Genomic DNA, 22,324 nt, shown 5'->3' on the forward strand with positions numbered 1-22,324 from the left:
CCCTGTGCTATGCAGCAGCTTCCCACTAGCTATCTATTTTACATTTGGTGGTGTATTAATTCTTAGTTCTCAAATATAGTCCAGAAAAGTAAGATCATCATCTTGTTAAGGAATTACTGCAAACAAGATTAATATATGTGATTTTAAAAGCCTCCTTGTTTTTCAATAATGGGGCTGTTAGAATGAATGAAGCTCTCCCTGTTACCTGTGTCAGCACAGCCTACATTGTGTCTGGGGATGAATTTTGGTTTTCTCTGAAAAAAATTGATAAACTAAACACCCTTTTATTTCAAAAATAAAAAGTAGCTAGAGAAAAGTAGATCTTATAAACCCATGAAGTTATACACTTTAAATTTGTACTTCTATCAAGAAAAACATTGAAAAAATGAGTTGTTATAATAACTAAACTTTGGGCTTCCCTGGTGGCGCAGTGGTTGAGACTCCGCCTGCCGATGCAGGGAACACGGGTTCGTGCCCCGGTCCGGGAAGGTCCCACGTGCCGCGGAGCGTCTGGGCCCGTGAGCCATGGCCGCTGAGCCTGTGCATCTGGAGCCTGTGCTCCGCAACGGGAGAGGCCACAACAGTGAGAGGCCCACGTACCGCAAAAAAATAAAAAATAACTAAATTTTAAGTGAACACACTGTACTATTGAAATAATTATATAACTTCTAAGGACTTCCCTGGTGGTCCAGTGGGTAAGACTCCATGCTCCCAATGTAGGGGGCCTGGGTTCAATCCCTGCTCCGGGAACCAGATCCCACATGCATGCCACAAATAAGAGTTCACATGCCGCAACTAAGAGTCTGCATGCCACAACTAAACATGCCGCAAAGAAGATCCCGCCTGCCGCAACTAAGACCCGGCGCGGCCAAAACAAATAAATAAATATTTAAAAAACCAAAAAACTCAAAAAACCTCCCAAATAATTACATAACGTCTCCAAAAGTAAAAGCAATTTATTACATATTAGAATACCAAAAAATGGGCAATATTATATGAAGTTTCTAGACACTTGAATCTTTAATAAACTACCTCATCTTGAGAGTTACAGATCATTTCATAATTCATATCTATAGTAATAACAGTGACCACCATAGTCGGCCTATAGGAACTTTTTTTTTATTTTAAATTTTTTAATTTATGTCTGACATGCGGGATCTTAGTTCCCCGACCAAGGATCGAACCCATGCCCCCTGCATTGGAAGTGTGGAGTATTAACCACTGCACCACCAAGGAAGTCCCAACAGGTACTTTTTTTAAAAAGCATGTTTTGAATTATTAATCTTACCTAGCTTAAAAAATTCACACAAACCTCATTGGATCATCTTTCTTACTGTCTTACTGTCATACTCGTGGAATTCTTATCCATAAATCAACTAGAGATTCTATTCTCAACACAGTAGTTCACTGGCTTCTCAGAAATAACATTCATGGTGATGAAGTAAGTCTAAAGGCCTATGATCTGTATTTTGCTGAGGCATGACTCAGGAGATGGCACACAGGCATGCAGGAGGGGTCCACTTATGCGGTAGTTAGTCAACCCCGCAACTCAGCACGGCTATATCAACACGGTCTAATTGTTTTCTGTTAGAGTTGTTTACGTATTCTGTGAGCGAATTAAATGCTAAATGGTACACCAAATGAAGGGAATTGAGGTCTTATGATAAAATCCTTGGAACATTAGGATACATCAAGCTCTGCTGTACTTGATGTGTTTTAAAGTATTATTTATAAGATTATGTATAAAATTTTAAAATACGATCACCACACAATATAGTAACCATGACAATATTTCAAAATACTTTCAGACGCTCTGCGTTCATAAAAACTTATTTTCTCATAAAAGGTAACACACTAATGACAGAAATTTTAGAAAATACAGAACAGCAAAATAAGAAAAATAAATAACCCTTTAAAAATACAGAACAACAAACTTTTAACAGAAAAGCACCAGTGATTTTTATGGATCTCATTTTAAATTGCAAAGGGCTGAATGAATTCAGATTTTGTTTCCCCATTTATTAAATCCAACCATTTGTTATAAGCCCACAGGACTGCTCAACTGATGCTTTCAGCATCAAAAAGCACAAAACAGATTAACCTTCAGATTAAATTTGAGATTCTCATAAATTATATTACCACACAGATTACTTATTTGAAACTACTATACTATTAAGATTGTAAAGATAATAAAAACTTAAGTGAAAACATCTAAGATCAAGTCTCCTTTAGGAAAACTAGATAATGGAATTGTGATAAAGTTATTATTTATTATTACGAAAATTTATACTACATAATATTTCTTGATGTTATCAGCTATGTTTTACAGATGTATATTTTTAATTTAAAAATATTTTATAATTCTGAGAGAACACAGCTCCCATTTTCCCTTTTAAATTTTAAGAGATTTACATTTCTGACATTAATACATTTACTGATTTATTTTTTTTAAAGTCCAGCATCTCTTTTACATAGCTCTTTTTTAACCTACTTACAGCTAAAAAATTTTCAAAGATTCTGAGTTTAATGAAGAAAAGATTAAGCAAACAAACTTAATGCCTGGATGCTTCTCTGTAAACTAATTAAAATACCAACTAGTAATCTTTGAAGATGGGCTACCTTTTAATTTAAACTTTTATTTTAATTACATATAGAAAGTGATCCTGCTTCTTGTATGTGTCAATTAATATATTCAATATTTTTAATGCATCCTGGAAATGGGTATAAATCCAAGAATAGAGATTCTTTACAGGAACACAGCCAAAAGATTAGACCTTCTAAAATCAGTTTTATGTTTCTCAAGATGCTGCTTGGCTGCTACACACACCAGACTGTATGGTTTCTAAAATTTCAACCTTGTTAATATGAGAGCTGTTGGCAGAATAAATAATACATTAGCGCTATTACCTTTCAGCCGGTGACTTAGAATCTGTTCCAAAATAGCGGCAAAATTGTTAAATTCAGGAGAAGAATCATCAATTGTCTCAAAGCAGGACCGATCAATCAGGGTCTTCACAGAAAACCTATGGAAAAAAAGAGATTACGATTGCTTTTAAGTAGACTTGATTCATTCACCTAAATAGGAAAAACTAGAGGAAAGCAATTGAGAGAAGTATTACAGAAATACTTTATAACATTATATATTCTGAAAACTCCATTTACTCAAATTCATTCTGTCAATAGAAAATTTTACAGAAATATCAGACTTTTCACTTATATATTTACTATCTGTTGACTACATTAAGAGTTAGAAATAGTTCATTGTCCACAGAACCAGTAAAATCAGAATAAAAAAGATGAACGAAATTATTAAGTTGAAAGCCATAATACTACTTGTAAGAGACTGCAGCGTCAGACCAAAATGTTTCTAAGAGTTTCGAGCACAAAATGGAATAAAACAGGTTGTGAGTATTCATGAGGTGTAGATCCCAAGTTTTTATGAGCTATAATAGGAAAACTTATAACTCTGTAAAGTGCACTATACTTTTCCTTCTCTTCAGAACGTCCTTTGTCTCTATTTTTGACTGCCAAGTACCAGTGCATTTTCCAAGACTCAGCTTAAATGCCATCTCTTCAATGAAGAATTATCCTCCTATAGATTCCTAGCACAAACTAGCATTTTGTTGGTATTTCCTTTAAGAGATGAGTACAATTTATCTTACTGCTGTTACTTGTGTGGTCTAACTCTATTTTATTAGAATATAAGTTCCTTCAGGGCAGAAACATTGCTTCTGTGTGTTTATATCTTCCTCAGCACATAGGACAATGCCTTGAACGATGTACTCTGTAAGTACTTGTTGATTTATTTTTAAGATCTATTTTGAAGGCGTGGCAAAGAAACATTTAAAGGCCAACGTCACAGCAAGACAAAAAGGAAGTTTATGATTTTTAACATGTATACCCTTCCTGTAACCACCACCAAAATCCGGATCCTGAACAGTTCTGTTGCCCCTAGCATTTCCCTCATGCTATCCCTTTATAACCATACCATCCCTTTACAGTCATAGCCTATGAAGGGTGATATGTGAGTGCCTAAGTAAAGACAATCAATAGGGTATGAAGAGAAGGGGATAACGATGAGAGTTGTTAAATCATTAGAAATGTAAACTATGAGGGAGATAAAGGAGTATAAATTGTTCCTTAGGTTTTAGGCTTATTGGCAATGCTTATTCAATCAGGACAAACAAATATAGGAGACAAGTATAAACGCAAATATAAAGAGATTTGTTTATATGAGTTATATCTATCAACATTTACTACTATATTAGAACTGAGTAATGTCTAAAATACAGGCAGTCCTCCCTTTGCACATAAAAATGACTGTGCAAGCTGAAACCATGCAAAGTGATCCCAATAATCAATGGAAAGAATTACAATTATTCTGTGCCCTTTACAAATTTTTGTCAAAACATTAAAAACTCTCTCACTGCCAGTTATTATGTATAGGGAAATGGAAAAAAACAGTCAAACGTATTTATTTACTACACTGTAATTTAGAACATTAGCAATACTAAGAATTCATTTTTGTGTCCTATGCCCTTTTCATTGGCAATACACTAGAAAAGTGCTGCCAATCTGCAGCAAACTTCTAATAAGAATAAATAAGTATAACGTTCTTATTCAGTAAAAGAATGAAACGCTAAGTGTTCCTAAAATGAATAAACAAAAACCATACAGTCTCCACCTCCACCTTTGACCTAAAAAGAAGGAAACTTCTGAATGTTTCCCTCTAATCTTTAACAAATAGAACGGAATGGGAAATCTAACTCTGCAATCACACCCGAGGTAGGAGTAATCTACCACTTCAAAAAAGCATGGCATCTAAGATAGTAAGCACATAGGTGAAATGAACTGAAAACGACATTTAAAGATAAAAATAATAGAGTGCTTATTTCATCAAAACGAGCTAGGATAGAACTCAATTTCCACCTGTAACAGCCTGGTAAGATTTTAGCCACTACTGTCCTCCAGAATAACACAAAATTACCTAAGAAATTTTCTTCTTTGTAAATGTAATAGGAAGGAAAAGCCATGGAGAGTAACACATATATCTCTGTAGCATCAAGAGCCATGTACAGATCAATCAGTAGTCAATAAAACATGCCTTTCTATCATGTTATTAGTGCATCGTCTCCTCTAGAAGACACTATCTGCATGATGAAAACCTAAAATGGTGAACCTCAGAGCACTATATTACTTGTAACTCAGTATCTGGCTAAAAACTAAAACAAAGGTGCAAATATCCCAAAGCATATCATTAGACACAATTTCTGTTATTTCTAAGCATGAAGCTATTTTAAGGGTGAGAAAGCTTTTTAAATAATTTCTATTTTAACAAGGTTAATAATGAAGAAAAATAATGTTTCCCAGCATTGCTTTATCATTTATAGCCTACTCTCCTCCTGTCAACACAAATCAAAACTTCAGAAGGCAAATCAGTTCCTTAGAGTCCATGTTTTACTTCTAGCTAGCCAGGTCTTCCCACTCAACATCTACTTCTCTAGAGTCATGTGGCTAGTTCCATTATGCCAGAAGAGTGAGAAGCTTTTCCTCCATAACACAGTAACTAAGACATGCTATAAAAACCAAACCTGTAAAAAGAATTTCAATACATCCAAAAAACACCACACAGATGCTAAGCTATTTCCTGATAATGATGACAATATTAGTCATCTATTTCCCAAAAAGGACTGATTTTAAAATAATGAAATGACAATTTGATGAATGTCTAAAAATACCAAATCAAGTCTAAGTAACAGCTTTTACATAAGAATTAAAAAGTCAAAAATTTACATGAAAGGGTCTTTTAATTAAGTGTGGTTTTTGAAATGTCTCTCTCTTAAAAGATTTTCTTTCCCACCTTCAATGTCCAAAGGAAATTTTTGTTAGCTTAGAAATAAGAAAAAATGTGACTAAAACCATCAAACTTAAAGCAGGAACTACCTTTTTCCCTTTGGAAACATACCAAGAAAGGTGAGATGGTTACCAAAACTACGTTTAAAACAATATTCATTACACCCATATCAATTCCTTCCACAGCTCATAAGTTTGTAACATAATTGTAACAACAAATAGTTAAAAGCAAAAAATGTAACAATAAAGTCAAAAATAAAATTACTTTTCCTTAAAAAGCTAAAAATAGAGCTACCACATGATCCTGCAATCCCATTCCTGTGCATATATCCTCAGAAAACCATAATTCAAAAAGATACATGCACTCCAATGTTCATAGCAGCACTATTTACTTGACTATTTACAACAGTCAAGACATGGAAGCAAACCAAAATGTCCATCGATGGATGGATAAAGAAGTTGTAGTATGTATATACAATGGAATATACTCAGCCATAAAAAAGAATGAAATAATGCCATTTGTAGCAACACAGATGGACTTAGAGATTATCATACTAAGTGAAGTAAGCCAGACACAGAAAGATAAATATCATATGATATTGTTTATATATGAAATTTTAAAAAAATCATACAAATGAACTTATTTACAAAACAGAAAGAGACTCACAGACATAGAAAACAAACTTACAGTTACCAAAGAGGAACAGGGGGTGGGCAGAGGGATAAATCAGGAGTTTGGGATTAACATATACACACTACTATATATAAAATAGATAACCAACAAGGACCTACTGTATAGCACAGGGAACTATACTCAATATTTTGTAATACCTATAAGGGAAAACAATCTGAAAAGTAATACGTATATATCTATATATAGATACATATACACATATATATATCTAAATATATATATATCTGAATCACTGTGCTGCACACCTGAAATGAACACAATATTGTAAATCAACTACACTTCAATAATAAAAAAAGAATTTTCTTGCAGGCCAAAATAACTTACTGTGTTAAATATGTACACTCTTTACTGGAAAGAAACTATTTAAAGAATGAAAATTCACCTTTAATACTTAGGCCCTGCATTAGTAATATACACAGATATAGTCCCATATACACAGAGCAATCGAGTAGGAAAGAAATGTATTCCCATCTCTTTACAACAAGCTTATGTAATCTTAACCATTTATCAAACATGCTTCAGAAAAAAAATCATTTCACAAAAACCAGATTTTCTTATCTATATTGTTATATCCCTTTACATGGAATTATACCTTAAGATAAGTAAAGTACATAAAAGCATACAGAATCATCACATTTCAAAACTAAAGGGGGGGGCACTCCCCTGGTGGCACAGTGGTTAAGAATCCACCTGCCAATGCAGGGGACACAGGTTCGAGCCCTGGTTTGGGAAGATCCCATATGCCGTGGAACAACTAAGCCAGTGAGCCACAACTACTGAGCCTGCGTTCTAGAGCCTGCGAGCCACAACTACTGACCCTGCATGACACAACTACTGAAGCCCACATGCCTAGAGCCCGTGCTCTGTAACGAGAAGCCACCGCAATGAGAAGCCCACGCACCGCAACAAAGAATAGCCCCCGCTCGCCACAGAGAAAGCCTGCGCGCAGCAACAAAGACCCAAAACAGCCAAAAAAACCTAAACTAAAAGGGGTTCAGAAAAGTATACAGTCATTCATAAGAGTGATATTTTTTAAAAGAACATAAGTATCCAAGTTGTAAGAGAGAATTCTTTCCACTACTTCAGACCAAATTTACAGGATTCCTTATAATATATTATTATCACTATCAGTCTTTACCAAGGTGTGGGGGTAATGATCCTCTGCCATTAATATAATACCTACCGTTAATAATCAACAAGGAGATATGATACAATCCACCCCAAATGTAATGTAAAATAGTGACTATGGATGATAATGAGCACAGTATTCAGGTATATGTTCATTAGAAAGCAGGTTTATTTCTTTTCTTATATTTCACATCAGAAACCCCCCAAATCGAAAGGGCAGACAGCAGAAGCAAGAAGAACTACAATTCTGCAGCCTGTGGAAGGAAAACCACATTCACAGAAAGACAGACAAAATGAAAAGGCAGAGGACTCTGTACCAGATGAAGGAATAACATAAAACCCCAGAAAAACAACTAAATGAAGCAGAGATAGGCAACCTTCTAGAAAAAGAATTCAGAATAATGATAGTGAAGATGATCAAGGACCTTGGAAAAAGAATGGAGGGAAAAATCGAGCAGATGCAAGAAATGTTTAACAAAGACCTAGAAGAATTAAAGAACAAACACCTAGAAGAATTAAAGAACAAACAAACAGAGATGAACAATAACTGAAATGAAAAATACACTAGAAGGAATCAATAGCAGAATAACTGAGGCAAAAGAACGGATAAGTGACCTGGAAGACAGAATGGTGGAATTCACTGCCACGGAATAGAATAAAGAAAAAGAATGAAAAGAAATGAAGACAGCCTAAGAGGCTTCTGGGACAACATTAAACGCAACAACATTCGCATTACAGGGGTCCCAGAAAGAGAAGAGAGAGAGAAAGGACCAGAGAAAATATTTGAAGAGATTATAGTCGAAAACTTCCCTAACATGGGAAAGGAAAGAGCCACCCAAGTCCAGGAAGCGCAGAGAGTCCCAGGCAGGATAAACCCAAGGAAAAACATGCCGAGACACACAGTAATCATATTGGCAAAAATTAAAGACAAAGAAAAATTATTGAAAGCAACAAGGGAAAAATGACAAATAACATACAAGGGAACTCCCATAGGAGTTAACAGCTGATTTCTCAACAGAAACTCTACAAGCCAGAAGGGAGTGGTATGATATATTTAAAGTGATGAAAGAGAAGAACCTACAACCAGGATTACTCTACCTGGAAAGGATCTCATTCAGATTCAATGGAGAAATCAAAAGCTTTATAGACAAGCAAAAGCTAAGAGAACTCAGCACCACCACACCAGCTCTACAACAAATGCTAAAGGAACTTCTCTAAGTGGGAAACACAAGAGAAGAAAAGGACCTACAAAAACAAACCCATAACAATTAAGAAAATGGTAATAGGAACATACATATTGATAACTACCTTAAATGTGAATGGATTAAATGCTCCACCAAAAGACACAGGGTCGCTGAATGGATACAAAAACAAGACCCATATATATGCTGTCTACAAGGGACCCACTTCAGACCTAGGGACACTACAGACCGAAAGTGAGGGGATGGAAAAAGATATTCCATGAAAATGGAAATCAAAAGAAAGCTGGAGAAGCAATACTCATATCACATAAAAGACCTTAAAATAAAGAATGTTACAAGAGACAAGGAAAGACACTACATAATGATAAAGGGATCAATCCAAGAAGAAGATATAACAATTATAACTATATATGCACCCAACATAGGAGCATCTCAATACATAAGGCAACTACTAACAGCTATAAAAGAGGAAACCGACAGTAAAATAATAATAGTGGGGGACTCTAACACCTCACTTACACCAATGGAGAGATCATCCAAACAGAAAATTAATAAGGAAACACAGCTTTAAATGACACAATAGACCAGCTAGATTTAATTGATATTTATAGGACATTCCATCCAAAAAGAGCAGATTACACTTTCTTCTCAAGAGCACACAGAACATTCTGCAGTATAGATCACGTCTTGGGTCAAAAATCAAGCCTCAGTAAATTTAAGAAAACTGAAATCATATCAAGCATCTTTTCTGACCACCATGCTATGAGATTAGAAATCAATTACAGGGAAAAAAACGTAAAAAACCACAAACACATGGAGGCTAAACAGTACGTTACTAAATCACCAAGAGATCACTGAAGAAATCAAAATATACCTAGAGGGCTTCCCTGTTGGCGCAGTGGTTGAGGATCTGCCTGCCAATGCAGGGGACACGGGTTCGAGCCCTGGTCTGGGAAGATCCCACATGCCGCGGAGCAACTAAGCCCATGAGCCACAATTACTGAGCCAGTGCATCTGGACCCTGTGCTCCGCAATGGGAGAGGCCATGACAGTGAGAGGCCCACGCACCACGATGAAGAGTGGCCGCCGCTTGCTGCAACTGGAGAAAGCCCTTGCACAGAAACGAAGACCCAACACAGCCAAAAATAAATATAAATAAATTAATTTAAAAAAAAAACATACCTAGAGACAAATTACAACGAAAACACAATGATCCAAAACCTATGGGATGCAGCAAAAGCAGTTCTAAGAGGGAAGTTTAGAGCAATACAAGCCTGCCTCAAGAAACAAGAAGTCTCAAATAAACAATCTAACCTTACACCTAAAGGAACTAGAGAAAGAAGAACAAATGAAACCGATCAGAGCAGAAATAAATGAAATAGAAACAAAGAAAACAACAGCAAAGATCAATAAAACTAAAAGCTGGTTCTTTGATAAGATAAACAAACTTTATAAACCATTAGCCAGACTCATCAAGAAAAAGAGGGAGAGGACTCAAATCAATAAAATTAGAAATGAAAAAGGAGAAGTTACAACAGACACCAGACAAATACAAAGCATCCTAAGAGACTACTACAAGCAACTCTATGCCAATAAAATGGTCAACCTGGAAGAAATGGACAGATTCTTAGAAAGGTATAAACTACCAAGACTGAACCAGGAAGAAACAGAAAATATGACCAATCACAAGTAATGAAATTGAAACTGTGATTAAAAATCTTCCAACAAACGAAAGTCCAGGACCAGACTGCTTCACAGGTGAATTCTATCAAACATTTAGAGAAGAGCTAACACCCATCCTTCTCAAACTCTTCCAAAAAATTGCAGATGAAGGAAAACTCCCAAACTCATTCTATGAGCCCACCATCAACCCTGATACCAAAACCAGGCAAAGATACTACAAAAAAAGAAAATTACAGACCAATATCACTGATGAATATAGATGTAAAATTCCTCAACAAAATACTAGCAAACAGAATCCAACAACACATTAAAAGGATGATACACCATGATCAACTGGGATTTATCCCAGGGATGCAAGGATTCAATATACGCAAATCAATCAATGTGATACACCATATTAACAAACTGAAGAAGAAAAACCATATGATCATCTCAATAGATGCAGAAAAAGCTTTTGACAAAATTCATCACCCATTTATGATAAAAACTCTCCAGAAAGTGGGCATAGAGGGAACTTACCTCAACATAATGAAGGCCATATAAGACAAACCCACAGCAAACATCATTCTCAATGGTGAAAAACTGAAAGCATTTCCTCTAAGATCAGGAACAAGACAAGGTTGCCCACTCTCGCCACTATTATTCAACACAGTTTTGGAAGTCCTAGCCAGGGCAATCAGAAGAAAAAGAAATAAAAGGAATCCAAATCGGAAAAGAATAAGTAAAACTGTCACTGTTTGCAGATGACATGATACTATACACAGAGAATCCTAAAGATGCCACCAGAAAACTACTAGAGCTAATCAATGAATTTGGTAAAGTTTCAGGATACAAAATTAATGCACAGAAATCTCTTGCATTCCTATACATTAATGATGAAAAATGTGAAAGAGAACTTATGGAAACACTCCCATTTACCACTGCAACAAAAAGAATAAAATACCTAGGAATAAACCTACCTAGGGAGACAAAAGACCTGTATGCAGAAAACTATAAGACACTGATGAAAGAAATTAAAGATGACACAAACAGATGGAGAGATATACCATGTTCTTGGACTGGAAGAATCAATATTGTGAAAATGACTATACTACCCAAAGCAATCTACAGATTCAATACAATCCCTATCATATTACCAATGGCATTTTTTACAGAACTAGAACAAAAAATCTTAAAATTTGTATGGAGACATAAAAGACCCCAATAGCCAAAGCAGTCTTGAGGGAAAAAAACAGAGCTGGAGGAATCAGAATCCCTGACTTCAGACTATACTACAAAGCTACAGTAATCAAGACAATATGGTACTGACACAAAAAGAGAAATATAGATCAATGGAACAGCATAGAAAGCCCACGCACCTAGGGTCAACTAATCTATGACAAAGGAGGCAAGGATATACAATGGAGAAAAGACAGCCTCTTCAATAAGTGGTGCTGGGAAAACTGGACAGCTACATGTAAAAGAATGAAATTAGAACACTCCCTAATACCATACACAAAAATAAACTCAAAATAGATTAGAGACCTAAGTGTAAGACCGGACACTATAAAACGCTTACAGGAAAACATGGCAGAACACTCTATGATATAAATCACAGCAAGATCTTTTTTGATTCACCTCCTAGAGTAATGGAAATAAACACAAAAATAAACAAATGGAACCTAATGAAACTTCAAAGCTTTTGCAAAGCAAACTACAAACAAGGTGAAAAGACAACCCTCAGAATGGGAGAAAATATGTGCAAACAAATCAACGGACAAAGGATTAATCTCCAAAATATATAAACAGCTCATGCAGCTCAATATTAAAAAAACCAAACAACCCAATCAAAAAAATGGGCAGAAGACCTAAATAGACATTTCTCCAAAGAAGACATACAGGTGGCCAGGAAGCACATGAAAAGTTGCTCACCATCACTAATTATTAGAGAAATGCAAATCAAAACTACAATGAGGTATCACCTCACACCAGTCAGAATGGGCATCATCAGAAAATCTACAAACAACAAATGCTGGAGAGGGTGTTGAGAAAAGAGAACCCTCTTGCACTATTGGTGGGAATGTAAATTGATACAGCCACTATGGAGAACAGTATGGAGGTTCCTTAAAAAACTAAAAATAGAAGTACGACCCTGCAATCCCACTACTGGGCGTATACCCAGAGAAAACCATTATTCAAAAAGACACATGCACCCCAATGTTCACTGCAGCACTATTTACAATAGCCAGGTCATAGAAGCAACCTAAATGCCCATTGATAGACAAATGGATAAAGAAGACGTGGTACACATATACAATGGAATATTACTCAGCTATAAAAAGGAACGAAATTGGGTCATTTGTAGAGTTGTGGATGGATCTAGAGACTGTCATACAGAGTGAAGTAAGTCAGAAAGAGAAAAACAAATATCGTGTATTAACGCATATATGTGGAACCTAGAAAAATGGTACAGATGAACCGGTTTGCAGGGCAGAAATTGAGACACAGACGTAGAGAACAAATGTATGGACACCAAGGGGGGAAAGTGGCGGTGGGGGTGGTGGTGGGATGAATTGGGAGATTGGGATTGACATGTATACACTGATATGTATAAAATGGATAACTAATAAGAACCTGCTGTATAAAATTAAATTAAATTTAAAAAAAAAGAACCCCCCCCCAAATCTTTTTGAATCAGCAATTTGCCTTCTTTTTTCAAGTTTTATGCAAGTTAAGAACTCCCAACCATCATGTGTATTTTCCCCTTTATTTTTTTCTATACTTTAAATTCCTTGGTAAGGAGAAAAAAATACTTTTCATAGATCCATTTAGCAGCAGTCTGTAGATGACTGTCCACAGGCCAAAACCAACCAGTTGCCTGTTTCTGTAAATAAAGTTTTATTGAAACACAGAATAAAAAAGTTCCAACCATCTGGAATATATACTGTGAAACTCAAAAGTCTATTTTGGCAGTGTTTACCATTTTTTTAACTTTTGCTCAATGTAAAAATCAAAAAAAGGGAGAGAAGTATATTTTAAAATATTTTCCCCACCTCTACTGTCAAAATTTCTTTCAAAATAGAATTGTTAATCTAGGTACCTTAAGGCTGAGATAGTATATTATTAACATCTTGTCCTGCTATATAAGCAGACTGATGAGAGCAAGATTGCACAACATGAAAAATAACATTGAAGCACTATCTTCAAAAAAAAGGACAATTTTAAAAAATTTATTTAAAATTACAAAGTATTCAAACCAAGAAAATTTCTCATCTTAAAATATCTCATTTGACTTCTTATATGAAATAACTCCCAATTAAAATCATTTTAATAAAGAATACTTTCACTGTACACTTGGATCACATATCCCTTTGGAACCCAATTCTTCTTTACTCAATGACAAGTGAAAATATTCAAGTAATATATTTTAACATAGGTAAGTTATCTAGTAACTAGATAGACAATTCTACTACTGAAGTTATTAGATTCTTTTAAATTTGAAAGCTTTTTATTTGTTTTCAGTTTTTAAAGGTTATATTCTATTTATAGTTATTATAAAATATTTGCTATCTCCCCCGTGTTGTACAATATATCCTTATAGATTATTTTATACCTAATAGTTTATACCTCTTAATCCCCTGCCCTTATATTGCCCCTCCTCCTCCCTTCTCTCTCCCCACTGGTAACCACTAGTTTGTTCTCTATATCTGTGAGTCTAAAGCTATTAGATGTTTAAAACTCTACTATCATTAGAGATTAGTCCCTAGGGTGACTGTTTAAAAATAAGTGAGGATGGTTCTTTAATTCACCTTCAACCTTATTTTGGAAATGTCCACTGCTATTATTCTTCACTAGTTAGGGAGAATTACCTCATTTGATAAACATGCCCACTACATACTAGATGCTGGGAATAAAACAGATGCTGAATAAACTATGATTCCTGGACTTGAGAAATGCACAATCTAATAGGAGACAAAAAGATAATTAGATTACAGCATAATGAGAGCCATATTTATTTAAAAGTATGTTTTAGGATGAGCGGGGATAAATGGTTCTAACACTACTGGAGAGGCAATAAAATTTAAATTTGCATTATATGTAATAAATCAAGGGTAACTGCCCAAAGGATAGAAACCAAATATACGAATAGTTGACCCTTGAACAACACAGGTTTGAACTGCAGAGGTCCACTTGTACATGGACCATTTATTTCCCATAAATACATACTACAGTAGTATATGATCCACGGTTGGGTGAATCTGTGGATGCAGAATCACAAGTATGGAGGTCTGACTGCAAAGTTACACGTGGACTTTTGACGTGTGGAGGATCAGCATCGCAACCCCCACATTGTTCAAGGGTCCACTGTATAGAAAACAGAAAAGAATATATGACCAACAAGTTCATAGAGAGAAAAACTCTATGTGGAATAAATGAAATAATAAAAAATACTGATCTATAACAAAACAAGAAGAGAGAAAAAGTGAACATAAATAGTAAAATGGTAGCCATAAACCCAAATGTAATAACATTAAATAGAGATGGGCTAAATACTCTAAATAAAACACTAGATAAAATTCAAAATTCAATTCTATCCTGCCTACAAGAGACACTTTACATTTAAGGACCCAGAAATACTGAAATTTAGGAATGGAAAAAGTAGAGACTTCCCTGGTGGTCCGGTGGGTAAGACTCCACGCTCCCAATGCAGGGGGCCCAGGTTGAATCCCTGGTTGGGAACTAGATCCTGAATGCATGCCGCAACCTAAGAAGTCCACATGCCACAACTAAAAGATCCCACATACTGCAACTAAACATGCTGCAACGCAGACCTGGCACAGCCTATATAAATAAATAAATATTAAGGGGAAAAAAAGAATGGAAAAAGTACATCATACAAATGCTAACAACAAGAAAGCTGTTTTAACTACGTTAATAGCAGGGAAAAAATAGACTTTAAGGTAGGAACAGTATTAGAGATAAAGAAGGACATTTCATGGTAACAAAGGAATGAAATCACTAGGAAGAGATCACAATTCTAAATCTGCACCCACCTAGTAATCGAGCAACAAAATACTTACAACAACAAAAAAAAAAATGACAGGGACTTCCCTGGTGGTCCACTGGCAAAGAATCCACCTTCCAAGGCAGGGGACCCAGGTTCCATCCCTGGTGGGGAACTAAGATCCCACATGCCGCGGGGCAACTAAGCCCACGTACCACAACTACTGAGCTCGTGTACCTCAACGAGAGAGCCCACATGCCGCAAATTACAGAGCCCATGCACCCTGGAGCCCATGCGCCACAACTAAAGAGTGAAAAACCGTATGCCGCAACTAGAGAGAAACCCGCATGCCACAACGAAGACCCAACACAGCCAAAGAAAAATAATAACAATAATAAAGAAAATAAATTTTTAAAAATATGACAGAACTAAGAGGAGAAAAAGACAAATCTACACTCACAGAGACAGACTTTAACACATCTCTCTTAATATCAGGCTAAGCACACAAACAACTAGTAAGGATACAGAAGATATAAACACAATTAACATACTAGACCTAATTGGCATACATGCAATCAACAATGACAGCATACAGTCGTCCCTTGATAACTGTGGGGAATTGGTTCCAGGACCCCTGAGGATACCAAAATCCACAGATGCTCAAGTCCCTTAAAGTTGGACCTCCATATAGGCGGATGTGGAACCAGTGGATACAGAGGGCTGTTTATATTCTTTTCAAATGCATATAAAATATTTATCAAAATTAACCATATGTTGCATCATAAAAGCATAAATAAAAATTCAAAACTTTAAAATCTTTTAGAATATTCTCTGCACAGTGGAATTAAGTTAGAATTCAATAACTAAAAATAGAAAATCCTCAGCTGTCTGAAAATTAAACAGTATCTTTTAAAATAACCCATGAGTCAAAAAAGAAATCCCAACAGAAAGTAGAAAACATTTTAAACTAATTAATAGTGAAGATACAAATTTTAAATCTTGTTTGCTATCTCAAAGCAATGTCAAACAAGGGAATGTGCAGTCTTAGAATGCATAGAACGGAAAGATGAAAAAGGCTGAAAAACAATGATTTAAACTCCCATCTCAAATTAGAAAAAGAAAATGAACTTTAAAAAAAGTGGAAGGAAGGAAATAAAGACAGGAAGAGGAATCAATAAATTAAGAAATATACAACAGAGGAAATTAACAAAGCCAAAGGCTGGTTCTCTGAAGATATTAATAAAATTTATATACTCCGAGTAAGAAAAAAAAACATGGGAAAAACAGAGATTACCAATATCAGGAGAGAAAAATGGAAAATGACTACAGATTTTTAAACAATAGAAAGATATTAAGAGGATATTAAGAAAAGTTTTAAGTTTAAATTTGATAACATACATGAAATCGGTGTATTCCTTGAAGAACTCGCTGAAACTGATAAAAGAAGAAACAGGAAATCTCAATTGTTCAGTATCTATTAAATAAATTGAATCTGTTACTAAACGACTTCCCACAAAGACAATTTGCGGTTCAGATTTCTTCCCTGGTGAATTCTTCCAAAAGTTTAAGAAAGAAATAATATTAATCTTACACAAATTATTCTACAGAACACAAAAGAACATTTCCCAACTTGTTTTGTAAGGTCAGATAATTTTAACGACAAACCGAGACAAGGAAACTATAAGAAAGAACAATCACAGACCAATCACTTTCATGAACAAATATGCAAAAATCCCAAATAAAATATCAACTCATTGAATGTAAATATATGTAAAAAAGATAATACAGCACAACCCAGTTTTTTTATTCCAGGGTAGTTTAGCATTAAAAAGTCAATCAATGTAATTCACTACATAAAAAGAAAAAAGGAGAGAAATCATACGTTCATCTTGATAGAAAAAATATTTGTTAACAGAGTATTCAGAATCCACTTATGATAAAAATTCTCAGCAATCTACAAGTAGAAGGGAACTAAAAAAAAAACCTACTGCAAACATCCTACTTAAAGGTAAAACTATTAATGCTTTCTGTAATACTGTGGTCCTAGCCAGTGCAGTAAGACAAAAAAGAAAAGACATAAAGTTTAAAAAGGGAAGAAATAAAACAGGCACAAGACATGACAATGTACTCAGAATGCTAAAACAAATAAACAAACAAAAAACTGCAGAAAATCTATTAGATTTAATAAGTAAATCTGGTAAAATTGCTAGATTACAAGACCAGTATTTTAAAAGGTAAATTCCATGTCTATGTATCAGCAAAAAAGAAAGAAAATGAAAAGGTTGTTTTTTTTTTTTATAAATTTATTTATGTATTTTTGGCTGCGTTGGGTCTTCGTTGCTGCGCAGGGGCTTTTCTCTAGTTGCGGCAAGCGGAGGCTACTCTTTGTTGCGGTGCACAGGCTTCTCATTGCGGTGGCTTCTCTCGTTGCAGAGCAAGGGCTCTAGGCACGCAGGCTCTAGAGTGCGGACTCAGTAGTTGTGGCACACGGGCTTAGTTGCTCCGTGGCATGTGGGATCTTCCCGGACCAGGGATCAAACCCATGTGCCCTGCACGGTGCCACCAGGGAAGCCCAAAAAAGTTTTTAAACGATCTATTATAATAATACAGACATATCAAATATGGAAGGACAAATCTAAAAAGAGATATAATATGTATATGTTCAAAACTACAAAACATCTTCGAGAAAAATTTCAGAATAGTTAAATATATGAAGGGATGGATATAGTATATTCATGGATTGCATTTAAGTCTCATAAAAATGACAATTCCAAAAACTGATTTATAGATTAAGTGCAATCTTAATAAAAATCCAGCAGATTTTTTAATGGAAATTGACAAGCTGATTCTAAAATCTAGTTTGCAAAGCCCAAGAACAGACAATATTGAACAACAAAGCTGAAGAACTTACATTACCAAACATCAAGATATATTATAAAGTTATAGTTATTACGCCAGTATGATATTAGCTCAAGGACAGACAAATAGACTAATGGAACACAAGAGGGAGTCCAGAACAGCCACCTGACTTCCGATAAATGTGACACTTGAGTGTAGTGGGGAAAGCATGGTCTTTTTAATAAATGGGAACAGGTCAAACTGATTTTCCTAAGGTAAATACTTAAATCAAGTATGGGTAGATTGTTGATATAAATGTAAAAAAGCAAAACAATAAATCTTTTAGAAGAAAATAGAATAATATTTGCATTACTGCCAATTTCAGGTCACAATAAGCAACCCATGAAGGAAAGTTATGGACTACTTTACAATTAGGAACTTCTATTCATAAAAATACACTGCAAAGAGAATGAAAAATCAAGCCACCAAATGGGAAAAGATGCTTGCCTTAAATATATCCAGCCAAAGACCCACATAGAACGTACAAAGAGTTACACATCAGACAAACAAAAAGTCAGATATTCCAGATGATAAACGACTTGAACTGGCGCTTCACAGAAGAGACTCTCCAAATGGACAACAGACTGATGGAAAGGTGCTTAACTTCAATAGACATCAGGGAAATACAAAACTTCAAGGGTTGGTGAGCATGTAGAGCAACTGGAATTCTTCTACAGTTGACCACTGAGCAACATGGATTTGAACTGCACAGGTCCACTTTTACGCAGATTTTTTTCCAATAAATACAGCACTACACAATCACCGGTTGGTAGAATCTGAGAATGCAGAACTACCGATACAAAGGGCCCACTGTAAAGTTATATGCAGATTTTTGACTGCGCTGAGGGTCAGAACCCCTAACCCCTGCATTGTTCAAGGGTCAACTGTACACTGCTCACTACTATGCAGACTGGTACCACGCCTTTGGAAAACTGTTATATCCACTGAAGCTGAACATATGCATGCCATATAACCCAGGAACTCCACTCATAAGTATATATCTGACAGAAGTATGTACATATACTCGCCAAAATACATATTCATGAATATTCAATTAGTAATAGTCAAAAAGTGAAAACAACTCGAATGTCCATTAGGCTGAATGGATAAACTGCGGTATATTCATACAATGGAAAAAGATACAGCAATGAAAATTAACAAACTACAGTTACGTGCAAGAAAAAGGGTGACTCTCACACACATAATGTTGAGCAAAATAAGCTAAATAGAAAAAGGTACATGGACTTCGCCGGTCGCACAGTGTTTAAGAATCCGCCTGCCAATGCAGGGGACAGGGGTTCGATCCCTGGTGGGGGAAGATTCCACATGCCGCGGAGCAACTAAGCCCGTGCTCCACAACTACTAAGCCTGCTCTCTAGAGCCCGTGAGCCACAACTACTGAAGCCTGAGCACCTAGAGCCCATGCTCCGCGACAAGAGAAGCCACCACAATGAGAAGCCCGCGCAAGGCAACAAACAGTAGCCCCCGCTCAACACAACTAGAGAAAACCCGCGTGCAGCGACAAAGACCCAACACATTCAAATTCAGAAAAAGGCAAAACTAAACAACTGTGTTGAGAGCTAGGAGAATGGTTACCCTTCATAGGAGTAGTATGAAAGAAGGCAAGGAAGAGGTTTCTGGGGATTTGGGTAATACTCTCTTTTATTATTATTATTACATTCCCATAACTTATTTATCTTAAAACTGGAAGTTTGTGCCTTTTGACCACCTTCACCCTTCTGTTAACCTTCCACCCCCCTGCCTCTTGCAACCACCAATCTGTTCTCTGTATCTATGAGTATGATTTTTTTAAGATTCCACATATAAGTGAGATCATACAGTATTTGTCCTTCTCTGACTTACTTCACTCAGCATACCGCCCTCAAGATCTATCCATGCTGTGGCAAATGGCAGGATTTCCATCTTTTTTATGGCTGAGTAATATTCCATTGTGTATCTATGTACCACATCTTCTTTATGCATTCATCTATCGATGGACACTTAGGTTGCTTCCATGTCTTGACTACTGGAAATAATGCTGCAATGAACATGCGGGTGCAGATACCTTTCTGACATAGTGATTTCATTTCCTCGGGGTAATGCTCTTTTCCTTGACCTAGGTGCTGGTTACAATGTTGTGTTCTCTTTGCAAAAACAATTCATTATACACCTATGCTGTGTGTACTTTTTTTCTGTATGCATATAAGTCAATAAAAATTGACTTATATGCATACAGAAAAAATTGTAGCTAGAAATGAGACTAAATACTGATACATCACTATGATGCTCTACACGTGTTTTAGAGGTTGGCCACAGATTTAACACTAAGACTTCTAATAGCTGTATGAGAAAAAGAGAAGTTGTCAGTTACACATTCATGCCCAGTAGATATAAATAAATCAACTACCTAAAGCTACAATTCTTGGCACTAAAAAAAGACAGATACTTCTCATAAAAATCTTCACAAAGAAGATACTTTTTGACATAATAAACAATGTTCTTGACAACAATTTCAAGAAGATCCTCTGTAATTGCTTCTTCTGCTGATCCTCAGTGTAGGCTGATGGAATCTTATCAATGCACGAGAGGGGCAAAAGCAACTGGGATAGGAGAGAGCAAAGCAATGCAGTCTACATACTCAACTGCTCTCTGATGATCTGGACTGATCCAGAGATACATTTTATAAACCTGTAAGACTGCATATAATAGTGGATAAGCTTCACATATCTCCCCCCTCAATATCATATCTCTCACCTGACTTCTGACATTTATCAGTCAGCAGTGAAGATAATACCCTCTAATAAACATGTAGGGGAGAGCTATTCTCTGTTGTCAGTTGAATATGAACCCAGTTAAGCTAGGGGAAGAGATAATGACCTTCTGCGAATGCTGAGAAGCCTACCTCCGACTGGTAAGATGATCATCCTACCTCCATTGTGAAAACCTACTACTAGGGCTCTAAGAACCTTTAGAAATGATACTGAATCTGCTCCGAAGCAATACAGTTCAGGTAATGTTGCTCAAAGTCCCAACCCAAAGTTCTACTATGTAAAGCATGACTAAAAGAGCTTTAGCCAAAAATATAATCACGAGAGGCAAGGTATGAACAGTCTTAAAAGGGCATTCTCAAGCAAATATCAATAGTAACAAGGAAAGTAAGTCACTGAATTTAAAGTTATTTAGAGGTTTATACCACCAATAATACTCAGTAATATTTCACATATTTGCAAAGCCTCCACCCTGCTTAAACACAGGAATAGATCATTTTTTTCCCGATTATTCAGCAACCAGAATGTTAAGAAGTTCAGAGTGCTAAAGCTCACTCACTGAACTCAGGCCTCTCAGTGACTTTTTTTTAACAAAAAAATAAATAAAATTACTTCTCTGTTTTCCTAGTTCACAACCAATTATAATGAGCAAGTCAGGATGAGAAGCACAAAGAAAAAAGCTGGTAGAAACAGGCAGAGTTGCAAGAAATAACAGCTAACTTGGTAGGAGGAGACAGTAAATGCAAAAACAGACCAAGAACTCCAAACACACAATCTTCTGAGGCCATGTAGCAAACAGCTCTATGCCTCAAGAGTCTCCAAGGGCAACCACTACACAGGGTATATTCACGGAAACAGATCCAGAGTAAAGTCACTGATAAGGATTATATTATACTACGTAGAGTTTTTTTAAATAAGGTAGGGAAACGTATAATCCTTTTTTTTTTAATGTTTATTTATTTATTTGGTTGCTCCAGGTCTTAGTTGCGGTAGGCTGGCTCCTTTGGTTCAGTTCGCTGGCTCCTTAGTTGTGGCATGCAAACTCTCAGTTGTGACATGCATGTGGGATCTAGTTCCCTGACCAGGGATCAAACCCAGGCCCCCTGCACTGGGA

At 35.9% G+C, this 22,324-nt stretch overlaps 1 protein-coding gene across 4 annotated transcripts in view; it reads right to left on the minus strand.

The window, feature by feature from the left end:
• Positions 1-22,324, minus strand: part of RUNDC3B (RUN domain containing 3B) — a 147,746-nt gene that overhangs the window by 120,831 nt on the left and 4,591 nt on the right. For all 4 annotated transcript variants that reach the window (XM_060157173.1, XM_060157171.1, XM_060157172.1 and 1 more), the window contains exon 2: positions 2,908-3,023. In XM_060157173.1, the coding sequence (XP_060013156.1) occupies positions 2,908-3,023 (116 nt within the window). The remainder of the gene's footprint in view (positions 1-2,907; positions 3,024-22,324) is intronic.

Source organism: Lagenorhynchus albirostris, chromosome 8, assembly GCF_949774975.1.
Source record: "Lagenorhynchus albirostris chromosome 8, mLagAlb1.1, whole genome shotgun sequence".
In the NCBI taxonomy this organism is placed as follows: Eukaryota; Metazoa; Chordata; class Mammalia; order Artiodactyla; family Delphinidae; genus Lagenorhynchus; species Lagenorhynchus albirostris.